General features: G+C 43.8%; 1 protein-coding gene across 1 annotated transcript in view; it reads right to left on the bottom strand.

Moving 5' to 3' along the window:
• The window catches only part of LOC115114338 (glypican-1-like), a 112,846-nt gene extending 94,632 nt beyond the window's left edge, over positions 1 to 18,214 (bottom strand). Inside the window, exons 1-2 of the mRNA XM_065013370.1 lie at positions 18,075 to 18,214; positions 17,432 to 17,965 (exon numbers count right to left, since the gene is read on the bottom strand). Of these exons, the coding sequence (XP_064869442.1) occupies positions 17,432 to 17,594 (163 nt within the window). The 5' untranslated portion in view covers positions 17,595 to 17,965; positions 18,075 to 18,214. The remainder of the gene's footprint in view (positions 1 to 17,431; positions 17,966 to 18,074) is intronic.
• Between the last annotated feature and the right edge of the window lie 1,430 nt (positions 18,215 to 19,644).

Raw genomic sequence — 19,644 nt, 5'->3', positions numbered from 1 at the left:
TTAAGGAGAGACTGTTTGAAGAGAGACAGAAAGTGAAAGGCAAAGATTAAAATAGAATGACCTCCGGTGTCAAAAAAAAGTTGTAACTGACACATGAAAGAACATCTCTTGAAATGTCCATTTGAAGACATAAATGATGTCCATTCAGACAGGTCTATATGCACTAGTTCTGTACTATATGTCTGTATGTTCCTGTGCCAGAGGGTTTGTCTGTCCGAACCTGTTCCTCTCATCCATCACACAGCAGGAACACATGCCCTCCAGTATACTATACCCAGGTTCTTAAATCCTGCCCCTGGAGACCCACATTTCTTTATTCATTTACTCTTTTAGCATCATATTGTCATATTATTTTTGTTACTAGGTATTGTTTGTTTGCTTTTCATTTGGAAACTCTTGAAAACGAGATGGTGCATCTCAAGAGATTTCATCCTGCAAATGATTTAAAAAATAAAAAACTTTTAGCCAGGTAAATCATCTATTCTCGTCTACAATAGCCACCTGGTAATTTAATTGAACACACACAACTACAATATTCATCAACACTTGATGTACAGTGAAGGTATTTGATTAAACTGACCATAAGGGGGGGGGGGGGAGGTGGATCACAGTGGCTGCACTCAATAAAATGAGGAGAGCTGCTTGGCATACACACCAACACTAAATAAAGAGAGTACACTGAGGGAATGACGTGGGTCGTCTTAGAGAGGAGGGGGCAGTAGTGGTTAGGAACGGAGAGAGTCTGCACTTTACAACTCCTCTAATGATGGCCGTGTGTGTGTGTGTGTGTGTGTGTGTGTGTGTGTATGTGTGTATTACTATCCTCATGGGTACTGGAAATCCCCAAAAGTCCCGACAAGGATAGTAAAATAAGGAAAATTCTCCCTCGGAACATTTCCCAGGTCCCCATGAGGACAAAGGCTATTTTATGGCTTAGGGGTTAGAATCAGTGTTAGAATCAGTGTTAGGGTTAGAACTAGGGTTAGGTTTAGGGGTTAGAATCAGTGTTAGGGTTAGAACTAGGGTTAGGTTTATGGTTAGGTTTAGGGGTTAAGATTATTATTATGGTTAGAGGTTAGTCGGATACATTTGTACTGGGTCTTGACTCAGTCTCAGACAGTGAAGCCTCATAATTGCTTCTCGTGACCAGCGAAGAAAAAACTCAATTATAAGCTTCCATTATGTCTCTGCATAAAACTGCTTCTCCGGCCCAAATATATACACACCTTTCTTGAAACATGAATATCTTAACAGCCTTTCTATCTATTATAGACATGTTTGCTGCAGTGGCCAACCTAGAGGCCTTGAGTGTGTGACAGGTCTCATGTAGGAGAGTGCACTTATTGTGAAACACAAAGGGTCAGTGGTGTAGAGGAAGGTATATGCAGGTATAAACCGTGTACCCACTTTATTTTCAGTGGGCATTGCGTATACTCACTTGTTAATCCCTACTGATGCGTATCAAAGTAGTGTAGTGGAGATGTACGACTTATCAATTACGTCGTACAATAGAGAAATCATGCACAAAGTAGCCTACACAAACACAAAGCATGTGAAACATATTCACCTAGTTTCACACCGCCTAGTTTCAGTGGAAAATCATCAGCAGGCAGCAAGAGTGAGCAGCTCTCAGCTGGTTTTGGCATGGAGCAGCTCACAGAATTATGACATCAGCAGCCGGTAGGGTAGGAAAGACGTTTCAACTTATGATATCTACCAGTAAATGCAAACCAATTTAACATTTGAAAAGTTTATATCCCGAAGTGTTGGCTATTTGTGATGCGCAATTGTCACCATTTGCATCAGGGGCGTAGACATGGATGGGCCTGGGTGGACACAGGCCCCTCGATCAGATAGATGTGGGTTAAGCATGGTTGTGGACTTAGATCATAACATATTTTGTCTTTATTCCATTGACAAAAGTATGATGTGAAAATCATCTGAAAAATCTATAAGACACCTCATAAAAACTATAGTAAAACATTGTATTTTTCGCACAGGGTGCCTTTCCTTTGCTGGGTGGGCCGTTTGGGAACATTAGACCATACCCAGCTATCTGCTAGGAAGGTGCCATTGAAGGAGTGGGTGACTTTTTCCCCTCATATCGTTTTTCGGTAACTATACACAGCTAGAGATGCAGGTGTCATTTGGTTAGCTAGCTGGCAAGATCTTGAACGACTGCTATCCAGTTAGCATATCTCTTATGTTCGCAAATTCACTGTGGTCACTGAGGTTACTCAGAATAACTGATGAATTTACAAACAGGCAACACCCGCTGAATATGACCAGTGTCAGTAAACGTAGGAAAAAAAAGTTACAGTTAGTCAAGAACGTTCTAGATAACATGTAAACAGTCTAACCAGCTCTAACCAGCTCTGCTAGGTTTTTGTAAAAACGGTCCCACCCATTAAGTCAAAATGTGATTGGTTGATTCCACTGTCACTCCAAAATGTTGCCCTAATTCAGTCAAATGGCAGATGCCTTTATCTAGCTTATTGATGGCCTAGCCAATGACTGACTTAGCTAACTAGATTTACCACCCCCCGGTCTTAGTCTTGAATCGGACTCGATTTGCTCCGGTCTTATTCTTGAACCGGTCTCGCTTTAGGTCATCTCGAACACAACACTTGTTAAAAAAAAAAAAAAAAATTTGAATGGAATTTTGAATGGAAATACATTGTAGGTCCCCACAAGGATAGTAAAACATATGCTCTGTGTGTGTCTGTGCGTGCGGGCATGTATGATGTAATCTGTCGAGTTCTACATGCAATCTACATAATAGAACAGTTTGTATACAAGCTCTGTCTAGACTATGGAATCAGGGGTAAAGTAGGAGTCCTGATCTAGGATCACGTCCCCGCTGTCCATGTGTGATCTTATCAATCTGAAACGAGAAACTGATCCGAGATCAGGACTCTTACTCTGAGACACTACGTGAATATGGCACATAGTCTTATTTACACACAATCTAGCCCCGTTTTCATTCAGGTAGCTACAACATAAAGTGTTCAATACAGACCTGCATGTAGCCAGGTAGAAGAAAATCAAAAAAGAGAGGATAGATCATCAATCACACTGGCAACATTATTGTCCCCAGAACAATTACCTAGGATCTGATTCAATTTCTTCAGTCTGTATGAGAGAGGGAATGGGGGAATGGAGAGAAGGTGAGAGAGCAGAACAGACAGAGAGAAAGAGAGAGAGAGAGAGAGCACTCTCTAGGGCAAGGCAACAGAGGAGAGAGAGAGAGAGAGCAGCACAGTGAAGAGAGGGGAGAGAGCCAATGCGGAGAGGAGAGGGAGAGAGAGAGAGAGAGAGCCAATGCACTCTCCAGGGCACTCTCTAGGGCAAGGCAACAGAGGGAGAGAGAGAGAGAGAGAGATCGAGAGAGAGAGAGAGAGAGCCAAGGCAAGGGCAACAGAGAGAGAGAGAGAGAGAGAGAGGACTCTCCAGGGCAACAGAGGGGAGAGAGAGAGAGAGAGAGAGAGCCAAGGAGGCAACAAAGGGAGAGAGAGAGAGAGAGAGATCGAGAGAGAGAGCCAAGGCACTCTCTAGGGCAACAGAGAGAGAGAGAGAGAGAGAGAGAGAGAGAGAGAGAGAGAGAGAGAGAGCCAATGCACTCTCCAGGGCAACATAGGGAGAGAGAGAGAGAGAGAGAGAGAGAGAGAGAGCCAATGCACTCTCTAGGGCAGGGCAACAGAGAGAGAGAGAGAGAGAGAGAGAGAGAGAGAGAGAGAGCCAATGCACTCTCTAGGGCAACAGAGGGGGCAAGAGAGAGAGGAGAGCCAAGAGGGAGAGAGAGAGAGAGAGAGAGAGAGAGAGAGAGAGCCAAGGCACTCTCTAGGGCAACAGAGGGAGAGAGAGAGAGAGAGAGCCAAGGCAAGCTAAACCTGCCTGGAACCTAGTTACTGCTTCCCCCACATCTCAACTTTATGGAAAATGTCAGCCCCTGAAGGTTGCCTCACCCTAATCCTAACCCTAAAACTAACCCTAACTCCTAATCCTAAACCTAACCCCTAAACCTAATTCTAACTCTAATCCTAACCCCCGAAACCTAAAAAGCCTTTTCCCTTGTGGGGACCGGTGAAATGTCCCCACTTGTCTACATTTTCTTTGTTTTATTATCCTTGTTAAAGCAAACCACACACACACACACACACACACACACACACACACACACACACACAAACCCTTTGCCAGAGAGGAGCAGGGTTGACACAAGCCCTCTTGCTGTAATGAGGGGTTACAATTCTGCGTTTGACAGAACCCATTCCTCTGAAGAAAAAAGCTGAGACACATTGCCACCCCCGCAGACACACACACATGCAGTCACAGTCACACACCCTGGCACAGTCACTGACACACATACAAACACGCTGATACCCAACCACAAACACACACACACACACACACACACACAAAGTGAGACATGCTGGGCAGCTCTCCTCTGAACTGCTGTGACCTTGCAGGGGGCTGTTCTGTGCTTTGTGTGTGTGTGTGTGTGTGTGTGTGTGTGTGTGTGTGTGTGTGTGTGTGAGTGGTGTGTGTGTGTGTGTCTGCATCTAGGGGGGGCATAACTGTATCGGTGAACTCCCCCTCTCACATCTGAAGAACAACAGGGGCCAATGAGATTGAAGGAGAATAGAAGAGAAAACCAATAGAGGAGAACAGTAGCAGACCTTGAGGTGTCCAGCTTTGCACAGGCCACTTGTCAGTTAACCTTTAGCCTACCATTTCCACGGCCTGTGGGAATCTAATTAACATAATAACAAATCCCCAGCAAGCTCTGTCTGTTTAAGCTCTAGATATCTGTTTTTTTATGTTGTTGCATGGGCTGCGTCTCAATCCACCGCATCCGCCGGTATCGCCCTTCCGCATCTGCGGTGAAAGGTAGCTAGAGGGGTGTTTGTCAGACCACCCGAAAAAATCGGTCTTCTCACAAAACATCTGTAGCGTTTGGCCTACACGATGGTGTCCTTCATTTTGCTCTAGGATGCCCAGAAGCCTCAAAAGACCGGTTAAAGAAATTAATGGAAGTATAAATGGAGATAGTTTAGTGCTTAATATAAGGGGATAAATACATGTCAAAAAATATATAAATAGTTTCTTGATCTTTCTTATACGGTGCCTTTGGAAAGTATTCAGGCCCCTTGACTTTTTCTACATTTTTGTTATAGCCTTATTCTAAAATTGTTTCGTTCTTTTCTTGAGTCAATCTATACACAATACCCCATAATGACGTAGCAAAAACTAGTTTTTAGACATTTTTGCTAATTTATTAAAAATGTTAAAATTAAATATCAAGTATTCAGACCCATTACTCAGTACTTTGTTAAAGCACCTTTGGCAGTGATTAAAGCCTTGAGTTTTCTGGGGTATGACGCTACAAGCTTGGCTACACCTGTATTTGGGGAGTTTTTCCCATTCTTCTCTGCAGATCCTCTCAAGTTCTGTCAGATTGGATGGGGAGCGTCACTATTTTCAGGTCTCTCCAGAGATGTTCGATCGGGTTCAAGTCCGGGCTCTGGCTGGGCCACTCAAGGACATTCAGAGACTTGTCCCAAAGCCACTCTTACATTGACTTGGCTGTGTGCTTAGGGTCATTGTCCTGTTGGAAGGGCAACCTTCGCCCCAGTCTGAGGTCCTGAGTGTTCTGGAGAAGATTTTCAACAAGGATCTTTCTGTACTTTGCTCAGTTCATATTTCCCTCGATCCTGACTCATCCCCGGAGTCACTGCCGCTGAAAAACATCCACACAGCATGATGCTGCCCCCACCATGCTTCACCGTAGGGCTGCTGCCAGGTTTCCTCCAGCCGTGACGCTTGGCATTCAGGCCTACGAGTTCAATCTTGGTTTCAACAGACCAAATAATCTTGTTTCTCATGGTCTGAAAGTCCTTTAGGTGCCTTTTGGCAAACTTCAAGCGGGCTGTCATGTGCCTTTTACTAAGGAGGGGCTTCCGTCTGTCCACTCCACTATAAAGGCCTTATTGGCTGAGTGCTGCAGAGATGGTTGTCCTTCTGGAAGGTTCTCCCATCTCCACAGAGGAACTCTAGAGCTCTGTCAGAGTGACCATTGGGTTCTTGGTCACCTCCCTGACCAAGGCCCTTCACCCCCGATTCAGTTTGGCCGGGCGGCCAGCTCTCGGAAGAGTCTTGGTGGTTCCAAACTTCTTCCATTTAAGAATGGTGGAGGCCATTGTGTTCTTGGGGACCTTCAATGCTGCATAAATGCTTGGGTACCCTTCCCGAGATCTGTGCCTCAACTAAATCTTGTCGCGGAGCTCTATGGACAATTCCTTCGACATCCTGGCTTGGTTTTTGCTCTGACATCCACTGTCACTGTGGGACCTTATATAGACAGGTGTGTGCCTTTCCAAATCAAGTCCAATCAACTGAATTTATCACAGGTGGACTCCAATCAAGTTGGATCAACATCTCAAGGTTGATCAATGGAGATCAATTGCGAGTCTCATAGCAAAGGGTCTGAAAACGTATGTAAATAAGGTATTTCTGTTTTCAATTCTTAATACATTTGCAAGCATTTCTAAAAACCTGTTTTTTGATTTGTCATATGGGGTATTGTGTGTGTAGATTGATGAGGGTTGTTTTTTTTTACCCTTAGCATAAAGCTGTAACGTAACAAAATGTGGGGAAAAGGCAAGGGGTCTGAATACTTACCGAATGCACTGTATCTCTCAGATATAGGACACTTCAGAACAAACTTCCTTTAGATGATTATTTTTTGCCTATGTAGTGAATCCCTTATTCAGTGTGTTTCTATTGGCTAATAGCAGTAATGCCAAATTCAATGTTTAACCCAATATTTGTTTTATATATTTTTGTGATACCTTAAGGGGTCTTCAAATTCCAAATCAACTAGCTAAATAATCCTTGGTATGACCTACTAAAAAACAACTTGACCAACTTATTAAATTAAATGTACCACCTCCATAACCTATTTATTTTGTTAAAGAACACCAGAGCAATGCCAAACAACATTTCTTCATCCCTCCTCTTCATCTATTCCCCCTATCCTCTCTCTTCGCCAATGTGGAACATAGAGCTGGACCAATCAAGGATCGTCCACCTCCTCTTCCTCTTCCCCCTTCTCTTTTCCTCCTGTCTTCTCTTCCCCAATATCCAGGCCAGAGCCTGGCCAAGGTACAGGGCCAAGCAGAGCAGGGCTCCCCAACCTCCTGTGTTCCCCTCTGGAGAACATCAAACACACAGTGGTCTGTTTCATGCTCCCGGCACACCATCACGGCTTAATGCTTCAAGAGACTTGACTATTGACACCAGCATTTTAACAACTCCTGCACGTCCACCAGACAGTCTCAACACACACACACACACACACCAATGCACAGCAGCATGCTGACTTTCAACTGAGGATTTAGTACGAGACTGACAACAATACGCACGCTCACACACGCTCAAACACACACACACACACACACACACACACACACACACACATGCTCAAACACCCATGTTCACACACATCAACTCCCAGCTCACAGACTTTGAACTGCTGAAGGATTTATTGCTAGACAGACAGTGAGACAGACAAAACAGACAGACAGTGAGATAGCACAAGTCCTTTTATCTAACACACATCTATCTATCAGATGTCTATAGCCGAACACATTGCCATATGCTAACATTAACCTTCAAATGGTCCTCATTAATCCTTATCTTGAAATCAAGTACACTTAGGGAAAAAGGGTTCTTTGCAGACGGATAGGGTTTTACTCTGTTTTCATCTGAGGAGCCATTTTTGGAAGGCGAGGGCTCTTTGTAAGGTAAAGTTTGTTTTAACCTTTAACCTTTAACATCCTAAGAACCCTGTTTGGAAGAAAGTGTTCTTTGGCGATTCTTTGGAAAGCGTGAAGGGTTCTACAGAGAACAACCCCTTCTGAGTCTGAATAAGCTTTTTTTTATTGTAGCGTGCTTTCTGTGATATTTCAAGCCTGTGAGAGTGGTAGAATAGGAGGGAGTATGATTGAACCAGCCGCGTGTTATATGGTAGACAACAAATTGGCCCAGATTTACCCAGTGTTGAATTATCTGTGTAACATTTCTACTGTTGATTCAGGAGTTACAGTCAGTGGTATAAAACATTAGCAGCCAGCCAAGTACCACGCGACACGATACAACAAGGGCCCCGGTGAACAGTGTTTTTCAGTCCGTGTGTGACGGTGGCAGGTAGCCTAGCGATTAAGAGCGTTGGTGCCGGTGACTGAAAGGTTGCCGGTTCAAATCCCAGACCTGACTAGGTGAAAGATCTGCCTGTGCCCTTGAGGAAGGCACTGAACCCTAGTCGCTCTGGATAAGAGTGTCTGCTAAACTATGCGAATGTAAAATGGACCTGTTCCTAGGTTTATTGTACTTTATTGATCAAGACTTTACTGGCTTCATGGGGGAGTAACTTCAAATCAGATTGATCTTAAATAGGTCAGCAGTATTGAAAACATGTTAATATGGGATTATGCATAAACTTCTCCAGCTTTACATTCTAGTAATCAACACTGTGTTTGCTTTGTCGTGTAGAGCGAAGCTACATGGTTTCATTTCAATAGCTACAGGTTTGGGAAGATAAATTTGTTTTTTTGTTTTTCCTTACAGACACTTAATAAACTTTTTTTTAAACAATACATAGTATTGTATTCACAAAACAGATGCTCATAATTTCTCAATAAAAATGGAAAATGTTTTATATAGAGTTCTTATGTTTCAGTCCCCACAACAACAACAACATACTTAAATGCATGTGTTTTTGAACCATTACATTGAAATACTGTAAATTCCCATGAATTCCTATGGAGGCTGTTCCTTATGAGGAGTAACATAATGGTGGACGGTGACACCTGAACAGAGCCCCCTTTCAGTCATCTAGTGAATACACATTGTAAATCATTTGTTCTATCTGGCACCAAGAGAGTTCCCCCTACATGGCTCTACTTAGCACCTTTTTTGTCAAAGAGTGTAAGCAATCTTCACTCACAAAAGAGAAGGGAGAGTCAGTTGAGGAAATCTTCCTTCAAAATACATTTTACAGTAGTTTAAAAGCTCTACAACATCCGTAGGCTACAATACTTAATAGCATTTGCCTCATAGCATGTTGTAGTTGACTAGTTTTGAGTCGTCAGCTGGTCCTCATTGTTGCGCCAGTGTGCAGTGTTCCAAATGTCTGTATTTAACCTCTGGGCTGAGTGCAGTGTGTAAGGGCAGCAGACACACAGACACTATTAGCATATCATTAGCCCCCAGTCTAAGAGGTGAAATTGAGCTGCCCACTGGGAGTGTGTGTGTTGTTCCTTCATGCTTCACACCACGGACACACACACACACACGAGCTTGCGCAAGCGTGCATACGCGTACACACGCCACGTGCATACACAAACACGCACGGACAGGCTGGTCACTGGAAATAGACGGCGATTTCGGACGTTTGAAAAGGTCCTAAGAACGTCAATATATGACTTCCTAGTCGCTTACAACAACAAAAAAGGCCTTGCTTCGGGCACGAACTCATGATGCTCGGAGAGCGCTGTTTACTCCACTGCACTACAGCAGTTCACAATGCTCTAGAACGCCGTGGAAATACGATGAATATTGATGATACCAAACACGTCGTTTTGTATCATTTTGTTGTAGCCCTTGACCAGAAGTGCCCTCTAGTGGACCTCATGGATGGAATGTTCATAATATTTTTCAGGATTTCATCATTAATAAACATGTATTTATTTTTTACCTCCGAAAGTCCGGTGTTTCTATGTCAAACGGTTTTGTTATATTTCAGTCTTCTGTCATGTATAGAAAGTGTAATACTGGGATGCAAACTCAAAATATAATACAGTTCTACTCTATATCTGACATGGTACAGGTGTCTTCTTGTGAGGAGGTTTATACTTTTGTTTGACCTTGTGTGACCCTAAATTTAGCCCACTGCAGTAAAAGGTTAAAGGGAAACTAGCTATGTGTTTCCAATTACATCATCAGTGTGCATCTTGTGATTTTGTACAAATTGGTTGATGATGTCATTGGAAACAGTTATCTTTCTCTATCTTTTTTTTACTAAAAAACATAGAAACAAGACATTTTTACATATGTTGATAGTCACGCCTGCTCCCGCTCCCTCTCTCTGGCGCTCGAGGGCGCCAGGCTGCCAATCATTACGCACACCTTTCACCATCATTACGTGCATCAGCGCTCATTGGATTCACCTGGACTCCTTCTGATTGCCTTCCCTATATCTGTCTGTCCCTCTGTTACATTCCTGTGTCAGTGATATTGTCGTTTTGTTTCCCCTGTCCAGACTGTCCGTGTTCTGCTTCATGTCGGTTGTTTATTAAATGTTCACTCCCTGTACTTGCTTCTAGTCTCCCAGCGTCTGTCCTTACAGAATGCTGACACCACAATTTGAAGCACCAGGGAGTTTTTGTTTGATTTTGTTGGTGACGTCGGGTCCGGGTGCCACCACCGATTGAACAGCCTCAGCTGGCTCATCGGGATTCCCATGCCTTAGCTTGCTCGAGAGGTCTCCTTGCCTCGGTGGCTCGGCAGGCTCCCACCCCATGTCATGCCTCTGCAGACTCGTCTGGCTCCCACGCCTCTGCCGGCTCATCAGGCTCCTACGCCTCAACTGGCTTGTCAGGCTCCCACCCCACATTATGTCTCAGCCGGCTTGTCACGCTCCCAAGCCTCAGCCGGCTCGTCAGGATCCCACGCCTTAGCCGGCTCGTCGGGCTTCTACGCATCAGCCGGCTTGTCCAGCGCCCATGCCTCGGCCGGCCCGTCAGGCTTGCCAGGTGGGACGCAGCGCGGCACCCCGGGGGGGGGGCACTGTCACGCCTGCCCCCACTCCCCCTCTCTGACGCTCGAGGGAGCCAGGTTGCCCATTATTACACACACCTGTCACCATCATTACACGCATCAGCGCTCATTGGACTCACCTGGACTCCTTCAAGTTTTGAATGCCTTCCCTATATCTGTCTGTTCCTCTGTTTCATCCCCGTGTCAGCGTTATTGTCGTTTTGTTTCCCCTGTCCAGACTCTGTCCGTGTTCTGTTTCATGTCCGTTGTTTATTAAATGTTCACTCCCTGTACTTGCTTCTTGTCTCCCAGCGTCTGTCCTTACATTGATGTTGGGGTGGTGCCGGAGATGATGAATATGAAGTTGAACAATTCTGTTAAGCCTTCCCCAAACCATAGCTCTAACCGTAACCACTTGGAAAGAATACCTAAACTGTTAAGCTTTTTAAGTTGTTTCTGTTTTAACCCTGTAAACATGTGGAATTAACCCTGTAACCATGCAGAACTAATGCGTCAAAAATAGCTATTCTTCCATAATACGTTGAATTTCATAGGGAAACTATGACATCTTGTTGCTCACAAAGGCATGCGCACACACACACACACACACACACACACACACACACACACACACACACACACACCTCTCCCAAGGCTAGGGGGCGCTATCCTGAAAAGCTGACAATTGCATTTAGCCTTCCAAACATTTTAGTTTAGTGATAGTCAGGGCATAAGTGCTTGAAGAATGGCATAAAAACAACAAAGACAAGGTTACATCAAGTAACACCAGAGGTGACTAAGGGCTAAACAAAATAGACCAGACACCCAATGACAGCTTTGATGAATCAAGGTCTGAAATCTCATTAATTTTCGTCGATCAGTTTGATAAACGTCATAATGTCATCTTCTCAAAGACAAAACAATCGTTAAGCCATCATGAGGGTAATGAGAAAGAGGGACAGGGTGTGTGTGTGTGTGTGTGTGTGTGTGTGTGTGTGTGTGTGTGTGTGTGTGTGTGTGTGTGTGTGTGTGTGCGTATCTGTGTGATGAGGAATGATCCACACAAAATCATTACCTCCCCTCACAGTAAACACAGTGAACATCTGTGATGATAATCAGGCATGATAATGTGCACTTTACATGACATAAATCTTACACAGTAGGCTAGTAACACTAGAAATACACACTAAAGTAGGATTTATTGATATGTAATTATTATTTACAGTATTACTTACATGTGTATTTCAGTGTTTTTACTAGGTCCGTAATGGAAAGTGGACTCCTCAAAACATCTGCTAACCCACTGCTCACGACTATGCTGCCTATCCTGTCATCTGACGATGCCTCTTCCAATCAAAACTGAGAAGGAGAGCGGCTGTGTCTGAATAGTATTAACTACCCTCCTTTCCTTGTGTCCTTTACTCCACAATCAATGATCTGACAACACCTGCCAGGTCTAAGCAACATGGTGGAAACCTATTCCAGTCCCTTCACCAACCAGAGATAAAGAATAAGGACAGGAGATTTCCCTGTTCCTACCCCATGACCTGACCAGGAAAAACTCCAGGTACTAATGATGACAAACAAGAAACAGTAAAAGCAAAGGCGTCCATATCACAGTATTGAGACCCAGCCACCAGCTCCTATAACCAGACTCGGTCTCAATCTTTAAGTCTTTACTGAAGACTCATCTCTTCAGTGGGTCATATGATTGAGTGTAGTCTGGCCCAGGGGTGTGAAGGTGAATGGAAAGGCACTGGAGCAACAAACCGCCCTTGCTGTCTCTGCCTGGCCGGTTCCCCTCTCTCCACTGGGATTCTCTGCCTCTGTACTTTGGCAAAGTTGGTGGGGTTATATCCTGCCTGGTTGGCCCTGTCCAGGGGTATCATAGGATGGGGCAACAGTGTCTCTTGACCCCTCCTGTCTCAGCCTCCAGTATTTATGCTGCAGTAGTTTATGTGTCGGGGGGCTAGGGTCAGTCTGTTATATCTGGAGTATTTCTCCTGTCTTATCCGGTGTCCTGTGTGAAGGTTTCTTCCTAGGTTCTGGCCTTTCTAGGGAGTTTTTCCTAGCCACTGTGCTTCTACACCTGCATTGGTTGCTGTTTGGGGGTTTAGGCTGGGATTCTGTTCAGCACTTTGAGATATCAGCTGATGTAAGAAGGGCTTTATAAATACATTTGATTTGATTTGAACCACTCCTTCTCCTCTCTCTCCCAGAGTGAATCACAATGATGGACTTGGTGTGCAACCTTGAACCAGCCTCAGACAATACATTAGTCTGATCAAGCCCACAGTCTTACTGTCCTGCCTGGGAAGAAAGAATGGCCATGATGCAACATTCAGGTGTCTCATAATTGGGAGACTACTTCACTGAGCTGTTTAATATGCCAGAGAAAGACATTATTTGTGTTAGCATGGAGGGCACTGATATAAACTATCTCTCCCATTCTCTCTCTCTCTCTCTGTTTGTCTTTCTCACTCCTACTCTTCTCTTTGTTTCTCTCTCCTTCCCTTGCCCACTCTTTTGCAGTTTCTCTCCTCCTTTCTTTCTCTTCCTCTCATCTCTCCCCTCTCTCCCTCATTCTCTCTCCCACAATCTCGCTCTCTCTCTCTCTCATCTCATCTCTCTCTCTCTCTCTCTCTGACCTCAGACTAGAGTAAAGTCCACAGCACCAAAAATAAGAAATAAATCACATACTGTCAAGACAGATTTGTTCTCGACATCCTATGGATTAGACATTTCAAAGAAAAAGGGGTTGTCACTGGTGTTAAATCCGCCCATTGATTTACACGGTTAATCAACTTGATTAAGACTGTCCCATTAGCACAGCGACCTCCCGGCTTTATGATGCATGACCGCTGACACGTTCACCACATTACATCTCTCTCCACATGTCAACACAGCAACATTGCAATCACTTCACCATCCCATTTTATCTATCACATCACATGACTCCTGTAAGCAATCACAATCACATAGTGGCTGCATTCCAAGCACTTAGAAAAAAAACACACCTTCTCCCCTCAGCCCTCAAATTAAGTAGAGAATTCTGAGGACGTATCATGACGTCTGACGAGTTGACACTTGCAGGGCAAGGGGCGGGGGAAGAATGAATTCATTTAAAAAACGGGCCGCTCGTGCCCGGGAATGTGTCACTCGTTCATCCCGCGGTTGTGTTTTCAGTCATCATGGAACTGCTGTGTGTGTCTTATATGCGCTACAGTCAATTATGATTGCGTTGCATATTTTGGCTAGAAGACAAAGGCATCCGCAGACAGTGAATGTTAGCCATCCTACTATATCAGGTCAATTGAAAATGACAATGTATAATTGTGACGTCAGGGAAAGTTATGTGAGCAAGTTAACGTTTCCAAAAGCTAACCAAAGAAAAACAGCATTCATTTTATGATACGTGTTTGTGCCGTCACGTGTAATTAGTAGCACAATTTCTAACTTATTTACATTTGTTTTTACTTACAATTGTATGTTGACTTCTCCATATTAACGTTGGCTTTAAGTTTTGGCAGACTTTTCTTGGCGGATGTACAATCATCGCGAGTTGAATTATGGGGAGTTTCAGGCCCCGGAGTGAACACAATTCTACACTCGCAAACTCGATCAAAAACGAGGGCTGAGGGGTTTACGTTGCCAACTTCCTTTGCTTGGCTAATCATTTGTCCAACGACAAAGATGGCCGCGGGGATTCCCCCAAGGGCATAAAACGAGGGTAAGTGGAGGAGGGTGTGTCTTTTATGAGCTTGAAACGCAGCCCCATAGTGATAAACTTTTGCATTAGACTATGGATTGAGCATAGCGGTAAAGATATTTTCAGGAAGAGAAGTACTTGAAAATATATTAGCATTGGAAGAAAGTACATAATATTACCTCTATAATGCTAATACTACTGTAAACTTATGGGTATCGGTATCTATGGAATACTATATGTACCAATAGCCTAAATTTGGATCTAATCCTGAATGCTGATTGGTTAAAAGCACATTCCAGCCGGTGTCTATTCCACAAGTTACCACCGGCTAAATCTATGACGTTAAAATGCCTGTTTACTCTGTTCCATCTGACTGCGCAATCCACTGTCTCACCAGCCCAGCCAGGCAATTTATAAACTTGATCGACTGAAAAAAGACTGAACGACTGGGTCGCTTCCATAAATACAGAACAAAAAGACTGAACGACTGGGTCGAGTCCATAGATACAGAACAAAAAGACTGAACGACTGGGTCGCTTCCATAGATACAGAACAAAAAGACTCCATAGATACAGAACAAAAAGACTGAACGACTGGGTCCATAGATACAGAACAAAAAGACTCCATAGATACAGAACAAAAAGACTGAACGACTGGAACAAAAAGCTTCCATAAATACAGAACAAAAAGACTGAACGACTGGGTGAACGACTTCCATAGATACAGAACAAAAAGACTGAACGACTGATACAGAACAAAAAGACTGAACGACTGGGTCGCTTCCATAGATACAGAACAAAAAGACTGAACGACTGGGTCGCTTCCATAGATACAGAACAAAAAGACTGAACGACTGGGTCGCTTCCATAAATACAGAACAAAAAGACTGAACGACTGGGTCGAGTCCATAGATACAGAACAAAAAGACTGAACGACTGGGTCGCTTCCATAGATACAGAACAAAAAGACTGAACGACTGGGTCGCTTCCATAGATACAGAACAAAAAGACTGAACGACTGGAACAAAAAGTCGACTGGGTCCATAGATACAGAACAAAAAGACTGAACGACTGGGTCGCTTCCATAGATACAGAACAAAAAAGAAAAGACTGAACAGACTGCTCCATAGATACAGGTCGACTTCCATAGATACAGAACAAAAAGACTGAACGACTGGGTCGCTTCCATAGATACAGAACAAAAAGACTGAACGACTGGGTCGCTTCCATAGATACAGAACAAAAAGACTGAACGACTGGGTCGCTTCCATAGATACAGAACAAAAAGACTGAACGACTGGGTCGCTTCCATAGATACAGAACAAAAAGAAAAGACATAGATACAGAACAAAAAGACTGGGTCGCTAGATACAGAACAAAAGACATAGATACAGAACAGAAAAAAGACTGAACGACTGGGTCGCTTCCATAGATACAGAACAAAAAGACTGAACGACTGGGTCGCTTCCATAGATACAGAACAAAAAGACTGAACGACTGGGTCGCTTCCATAGATACAGGCTTGGGTAGCAACCCTAGATTTGTGTCGGGACTATATCTTGTGGAAGTAGGAAATAGTTTGAATAAATTAATCAACATAACATTTTTTTATGAAAATATGTTAATCATTATTTGAATATGGTAACCCGTTGTAAAAAAAGTGATAATGCCCTCGAAGCCGGTGTTTGGAAGAGATATAGACAGGGGTTAACAACACCCATGTTGTTAATTATCAATTCACTATTATTGCAAGCACATTGTCTTTGAATTGTAAATAGTTGGCCAGTGCATCGAATATAAGTATTACTCCCTATGGTATCTGACTTTAACCTACTGTATATTATTTAGTGATCGCTTTCTCAATGTGGCTAGAGTGTGGACTGCGGAGCCAGCACAGTGTGGTAACTAACCACCATGGTCACGTCCCAAATGGCACCCTACTCCATATATAGCGCACTACTTTTGACCAGGACCCATAGGACTCTGGTCAAAAGTAGTGTACTATATAGGGAATAAAGTGCCATTTGTGACAGCCCATGCATGGTGAATTCCTGGGAAGGCACACATATAATCAGCTGTGCTGAATGCTGACTTGTGACTGTGTCTTTGAAAAGAGCTAGCTCTGACATCACAGTGCAATACACACACAGTCAGTGTGTGAGGTTAGTGTGTGTATCATCATATTTGCGCGGTTATGCTTGTGGTCAAGTGATCGTCTGGCTAGCGGGAGTTTCCTGGGAAGAGAAAGAGAGAGAGAGCGAGAGAGAGAGAGAGAGAGCGAGAGAGCGAGCGAGAGAGATTTTTTTTTCCTCAGCAAGATGAAGGATATTCATGATCAATACTGGCTAGATCAGAAGAAGTACTGCTGGCACCGATTGCAATAGGAAGTCAATGAGGGCTTGTTGACTTACTCTTTATATTAATCCAAGGTGTGGTTCAATTTGAAACTGAAATGTTCTGCCACACTGAAATATTTTCAGTGGGCTACAAAATGTCAAGGACAATATTTAATGTACATAGTTTTAAATGTCGCATGTTTAACTTGTGCCACTGCCATATACGACAATTCATATCCTCGCTTAATAACACTACTGAACATAGCCAACCGTTTCTAAGGGCGTGACAAGGAATCCGAGGCACAATAACTATCAATTGAACCTGCAAACCTGAGTGAACCTAAGTAACCTAGTGTATTTGCAGAGGATGGGACTTTTGGGGTTCTGTTATTGGAACATCATTTTTATCAGACAGGTACTTACTACCAGGTTAGCTATTTCTCAGAACGGTTAAGAATCCATAGTTGCTGGTGGTCAGGTGGTCAGGGGCGTTACATATATTTCGTACACAAACAAAGTCAATTCGGTGCGCAAAGCATCATTTTAGTGACAGAGATTGGCTAACCTACCTGATATTTCCGACTGGGGCACTCCTTTCAGACTAAAACCATTGCCGTTGTAGAACTGTCGGATATCCGAACAACTCTGAGCTTTTCCGCTCCCGGTATCCCCGAATCCCGGCACCGTCAGGGCGCAAAGCACCAGAGCTATAACCACCGCGAAATCCATCATATAGTAGTACAGCCACACGGCCAAGTGCAAATCCGAGAGATGGGTGTCGTGTGATTGAGTTAAGTCCTAAACAACGGGAGACATCCACTCCCGCTGCCCCGATAACAGGCGCTCGTCAAAACTTCTCAGTTGCGTTGGGCTTCGCTATACTGTCGTGGTTGGTTCGCTGCGTCCTGTCTCTGCGCTGTGCTGCACGGAATGAGAGGGAGTGTGTGTGTGTGTGTGTGTGGAGGGGGAGAGCAGTCCCGTCTCTTCTCTGGGCAGCTTGCAGGCCTTTTTGGACGCGGTGTAGATAAATCAACCACTGGAGCAATTTCACACAAATGATCTGCGCCTCCTCGTAGACAGTTCCGTTAACAATGTGCAGTCACCTGAGGAAAGGCAATAGAAACATGATTAGTAGCCAAAACATGAATTTACAAAATTCCAGAAAATCAACAGGTGACATTAATGGAAAATAACGTCACTTTATGGTATTACCGGCGATGACAGCCCATGAGGCAGCTTTCAGCGGAGGAGAGCCCGGTAAAACGACAGTAAGGGAGACCGTCAAGTCTAGTTCAAGTTAATGATGCTCTCCCGGCGCTGCCACTCAGTCGAATGAGGAGAAGGAGGCGGGGAGTCAGAACGAAAGAGAGAGAGAGAGAGAGAGAAAGAAAGAAAGAAAGAGGGGGGAGAGGGAGAGAAAGAGAGAGGCACCGACTGCTGGAGGACACCACGGAGCTCGTGACTGCGACGGAGCTTCCCCACAGCATGTTGCATCAAACCAACCGTTGATCGGGCCAATGAAACGGACTTCATTCCTCTGGTGACGTGTGCCACAGACTCAAGAAACGGCCTTGTTTTGGCGATGAGGACGCTAAAACCGTTCTGAGATCAGCAATAGCCCCTAATGATGGGTAGTTAGGCTTGGGTGGTTGGTGAGCTGTTCCCTGGGGCACCAGGCCATCCTTACTCACTTGTCTGGTCTACTGGGGTAAATTCCTAGATCAAGTTCGTCTTTAGGGACGTTTTACGCAATATAACATATTTTTGAATGATTAAATGCAATACAGAAAATACATTAGCTGAGGCTACATTGGACATGTGGACTTATCCATGCATGTGTAAAGTACACAAAACAAAAATTATGGGTTAAAAACAACCAAGTGCTGGGTAAATAGTGGACACGTTAGATTATTTTTGGCCCAGACAGTTGGGCCACTTAGTTGTGGATCATAGCTCAACAACCAAAGGTCAGATCAGACGATTGGACATGTGGCTTAGTTGCTATATTTCTTTTTGGCCAACCGTGAGAGTAAATGTCATCCTGGTTAATCTGTCCTGTTGTATTGTCAACACATGTTAAGGTTGAGCAGTGACACTTCTGTAGCATAATGAGGTGTACACAAGTTGAGTTCCTCGAGTACCTACAGTATGTGTCCCAATGTTTGGATAGTTACCACTTTGACATGATATTGAAACAATAATGTTATTAATTGTATATTAAAATATGTCATGTGCAAAAATATTTTTGGGAAATGTCAACTTGCAGTGTACAAACATGATGAAAAGTAATGACATTTACTCTCACGGGTGGCCCACAATACCTATTTGAAAGCGTTCAGCAGAGGAGCGTCCAGTAAAATTGCAGTAACGGAGATCATCCAAAATGAGGAGGAAGAGGAGGCGGAGAGTCAGAACGAGAGAGAGCGAGACAGAGGGGCCACAGCACCTGAAAATAACCTATGGATGACATTAAAGATGCACTTTGCAGAAATCACTCTGACATTTCCTGGTTTCAAAAATTCTAATAGTTTGCTTTATTTCAGTTTGTGACAAAACAAGCAGTCGTTTGTGGAGAATCATTGTACACCTCTAAACTGCTGTGATATATATTTTTCATAACCAAAAAGAGTGTATATTCAGCTGTTTGAAGCTGGTGTACAAAACCGAAAGTAAAAGACACAAAAACAAAACTTCAGAACGGGAAGCATAAAAATATCACACATAGAACAGATCTACCACTTCTTAGACTTGCTTTAAATGGGAATTGCATATCTATTACTCA

This window comes from Oncorhynchus nerka, linkage group LG9b (genome assembly GCF_034236695.1).
Source record: "Oncorhynchus nerka isolate Pitt River linkage group LG9b, Oner_Uvic_2.0, whole genome shotgun sequence".
Taxonomy (NCBI): Eukaryota; Metazoa; Chordata; class Actinopteri; order Salmoniformes; family Salmonidae; genus Oncorhynchus; species Oncorhynchus nerka.
The sequence above is the reverse complement of the archived record's forward strand: the minus strand, read 5'-3'. Positions and strand labels throughout refer to the sequence as shown.